At 40.1% G+C, this 3,870-nt stretch overlaps 1 protein-coding gene across 1 annotated transcript; it reads right to left on the bottom strand.

The window, feature by feature from the left end:
• Window positions 1-747: 747 nt before the first annotated feature.
• Window positions 748-3,401, bottom strand: LOC141171586 (transcription factor HES-5-like). Its single transcript, XM_073655265.1, has 3 exons — window positions 3,263-3,401; window positions 2,970-3,150; window positions 748-1,752 (listed from the first exon to the last, which is right to left on the bottom strand). The coding sequence occupies exons 1-3, from the start codon at window positions 3,320-3,322 to the stop codon at window positions 1,496-1,498; spliced, it is 498 nt and encodes a 165-aa protein (XP_073511366.1). The 5' UTR covers window positions 3,323-3,401; the 3' UTR covers window positions 748-1,495.
• Between the last annotated feature and the right edge of the window lie 469 nt (window positions 3,402-3,870).

Here is a 3,870-nt window from a genome sequence, read left to right as displayed (position 1 = left end):
TACACTCCACTTCAGAGGGAAGGGCGAGATTGCTCCTAAGGGAGAGCACAGTCCCTGGTCCCTAGCTGGAGGGTGGAACCATGTAGTGGGTGTGGGTGGAGGAAGTAGTTTAGGGGAGCACTTCAGTAGGTGTATAAAAAGGGGAGCCATCTTGAGAGAGTGTGGTCAGTCTGAGAGAGAGAGATAGAGAGAGAGTTGGGAGCAGGAGCTCTGGAGGAGCTCTGCTCAGGAGGAGAGGAGGAAGGAGCAGGCCTAGTCTGAGCGGCCAGAGCAGAGTGACAGAGGCTTCGGATCTACTATAGGTCTTCTGCCTTATTTTCATATCAATTCAAAAGTTGATTTCTCAGTAACAGAGGAACGGATCGGCCTTGTAAAGGTATTGCTGGACTTGTCTTTGAAAGAGCTACATGTACATATAAATAGTTTGGGGAGTGAAATCCTGCTGACAGATTCCCTTTAAAGCATAATGATATCTGGTAAGGCCCATAGACTTCTATGGACAATGTAATATGGCATATTATGTAGGTTGCAAGGAGCGAAGCTCCTGAGGACTTATACTTAGCGCAGGGTCTGAAGAATTGAAAAAGATAAACCCATGTGTTATACGTTGTCCCATCAGACCCTGTACTAGGCATAAATATATACTTAATGTATTCTATGGTTTCTAATTATTATTCAGCACTTATTACATAGTATTTCACATAAATAAGGCACTTGGAATATAATAAAAAAAGAAAGAAAACATAATTTTCTATATAAAAATATATTTAATTCTCACTTAATTAAGACACGTAAAGCGCATATATGATATGCAGACAAGAACATAATTCCAAAGTCCACTTTAGAAGCAAAACACTTTGCAATTACACAAGACAATCATGACTTTCAAAATGAAATACATTGTCCTCACTTCGCCTTTATAACAAAGCATGAATTATTTTATCAAAATAACAAGTAGTAGAAATATTCCACATACATAAAACATAACCCTGATCAGGACTCGGCCCGGGATCGGATTATAGGGCTCGGGTGCACATAGGGCTTTGCATCCTATTATTAGGGTTATGTTCTTTACATTTAAAGCTACAAGCTTTTACATTGAATCTTGAGAGTTTTCTCATACAAAAGCAATCTAGAAATAGATATAAGTATGTACAGTCAGAAAACTGCAGGTACCATGATGGGACGTGTAGGGAGGCCACTCGTCATGATACTAATAAATTGTAATAATCAATCAATACAGCTTTGATGAGGTTGTACCCCACCACTGCTCTGTGGCCGAGATCTTGAAAGAGATCTACAAAAGTTGCAGTATGCAATACAGGTGAACAGAGGTCAGACTCTCATTTCGAGTCATCAATCACACTCTATTCTTTCAGAGAAGAATCTATCAACCTCCTAGAATTCGAGGTCGAGGAAAATGTTTCCTACAAAGCAAGAGGACTGCGACTGAATATACTTCTAAGTCCTCTGGGTCCATGAGCGAAGAGTCCATCTACCAAGGTCTCCAGAGAGCGCTGCTGCTGCTCAGATCTGAGGGCTTGATGTGACAGCATCTGTCAGGAGATGAAGGAGCAGATGATGAAGAAGAAGACATGGTGGTCTCTTCATTCAGCTTGAAATGGTTCAAAAGCCTCAGTTCTGTTGTCCTTTGATTTTGGTGGAGGGAGAGGAAGGTGAGGACTTCATTGAAGCATCTGTTGTAGCCATCGCTGAACTCAATGTGTAGACTGTTATTTTGATGGACTATGTCTGAGGAAGAAGAAGAAGAACGTTAGATACTTGACTAGAGCGCAAACAGTGCATGATTTCTTTTCTTTTTTGTATTTCAAGACTAAACTATACAATATATAATATATCAATATATTATATCGATATATACATAGCTTTGTCTTGAAATACAAAAAAGAAAAAAATATATAAATATATAGTTTAGTCTTCAAATACAAAAAAGAATACCAAGATTTTATATATATATATATATATATATATATATATATATATATATATATATATATATATAATCTTTTTTTTTAATTGGTTGAAACATGGAAAGTTATGAAACTTTACAAATCATTTTATTAGGGGATTTATTTTCATTCCTACAAAAAAAAATGCATGTAACTAGCTTTTAAACTCCTGTTTTTCCCCAGTCTATGTGCCTGCTTGCCTTTAGTGCATTGATATCAGAACGTACTCTTTTGGAGTACAGATGATGGCAGTGATGGGTCAGCTCCCGTCTCCTCCTCTGAGCGTTCTGCTTATCAGAACAATCTCCTGAAGCAGTTTATCCCCAGAATTTGTAAGATAAAGGTGCAGAGCTGAATCTTTTACTGCCATCATCTGTACTCCAAATGAGTGTATTCTGATATCAATGCAGCTAAAGGCAAACAAATATACTGTGAAAAATCCGGGGTTTGGAAGTTACCTACATGCAATTTTTTTTTTTTTTTACAAATATGAGGACAAATCCCCAATTAAGTAATTTTTCAAAGTTTCAAACTTTCCATTCACACAAAATTCTTTAAAAAAAAATTAAGTTTAGTTAGTAGTTACACTTTAATTTTTTTTAAGTCTAATTCCAATTTAAAAAGTTTTAATCAGTGGAGATTTGGGGGCTGAAACCTCTCTGATTACTACAAAGAAGGCGCAAAAGCGCTTAACCAAGTCCTGGAAAATGGACTCGGAGAAAGTCTGTCTTCAGTCTCGGAGCTGAGCAGTGCGCGGACTTGTAAAAGGTTTATGGAGCTCGTCTCCAGCCATGGAGGAGAGCAGCGCTTGGGTGAGCTCTTCTGCCTCTTCGTTTTAGAGATTGGTGAGGGTTTCAGCCCTTGGACCGACACTGATTACAATTTCTGGCATGTTTTTATGACATTTCAAAAGTTTTGTAAAAGTTAAGTTACAACCAACTTTTTACAATTATGGCAAAAAGTTAGAAGGATAAGCTAAATGTAAAAATAGCTACTCACTATTGCTTGGGGGCAGAGTCTGCTGCCTGAGGTAGGTGACGGCCATCTCCAGTATGTCGGCCTTCTCCAGCTTGATGTTGGGCTGCTGCTTGTGGAACTCCTTTTCCAGGAGAAGCTTGAGTTGCTCGATGCTGCTATTAATCCTATCTCTGCGCATCTTCTCTACGATGGGTTTTCTCAGCTGTAGAGGGAGGATACATCGAGTTTCTACCTTTGTCACCTTGTATCATCTACATTTATAGTGTTGCAATATTCTTTGATTGTTGCATTACATGTTGCATCATGGCTCTTACCTTATTTTTTTCCTTTGGGGAGACCTTGTGCTGCTCTAGGTACACCGTGCCAGGCGCCATGGTCAGAGATGGTCAGATCCCTGGATGAAGTGTTGTGGCAGAGCGTGGCACTGCCTCCTATTTATACTCCTCGGACGGGCTAACGATATGTGAGTCTGAGGTCTGTTATAGTTTCCCACACTCTGCAGCCAATGGTGGGACGCGGGCGGACAATAGAGGAGCATCCATTATGTCATGCTGCATTGACAGTGAATGGCTTGGGCATAATAAGCTCGTCTCAGAGGAGCAGGTGGGGAGTGTGTGAGAGGGGATATAGTGTGCTGGGAATGACGTGACCTGTGCTGGGAAAAAAAGACTTCCTTCACCAGCGCCGGACCACTGACTAATACCCCCGATCAATAGCATCCTGCCAACACACACTTAGCAATTCGCAGCAATTCATGAATTTCTCAGTGTTTTGCTTTTGGCGGGAAGTTGCTAATCACAAGAGACAGAAATGAGAAGGATAACGCTCTAATCTCTGGTGATACACGTGCAGACACACTCAGAGACCCACCGTGTAAACTGGATAGACAGATAGATAGATATATGGATGGATAGATAGATAG

The sequence above is a fragment of the Phyllobates terribilis genome, unplaced genomic scaffold, assembly GCF_046119375.1.
Source record: "Phyllobates terribilis strain yellow unplaced genomic scaffold, ASM4611937v1 Scaffold_12__6_contigs__length_324123572, whole genome shotgun sequence".
In the NCBI taxonomy this organism is placed as follows: Eukaryota; Metazoa; Chordata; class Amphibia; order Anura; family Dendrobatidae; genus Phyllobates; species Phyllobates terribilis.
This window is presented reverse-complemented; position numbering and strand designations above follow the sequence as displayed.

Bases quoted from the DNA above. Each gene is read 5' to 3' on its own strand.
- LOC141171586 (XM_073655265.1), bottom strand. From the start codon at position 3,322: ATGGCGCCTGGCACGGTGTACCTAGAGCAGCACAAGGTCTCCCCAAAG. The intron at 3,151-3,262 runs GTAAGAGCCATG...CTCCCTCTACAG, and splicing joins CCCCAAAGGAAAAAAATAAG to CTGAGAAAACCCATCGTAGA. The intron at 1,753-2,969 runs GTGAGTAGCTAT...CTTCTTCCTCAG, and splicing joins GACTCTGCCCCCAAGCAATA to ACATAGTCCATCAAAATAAC.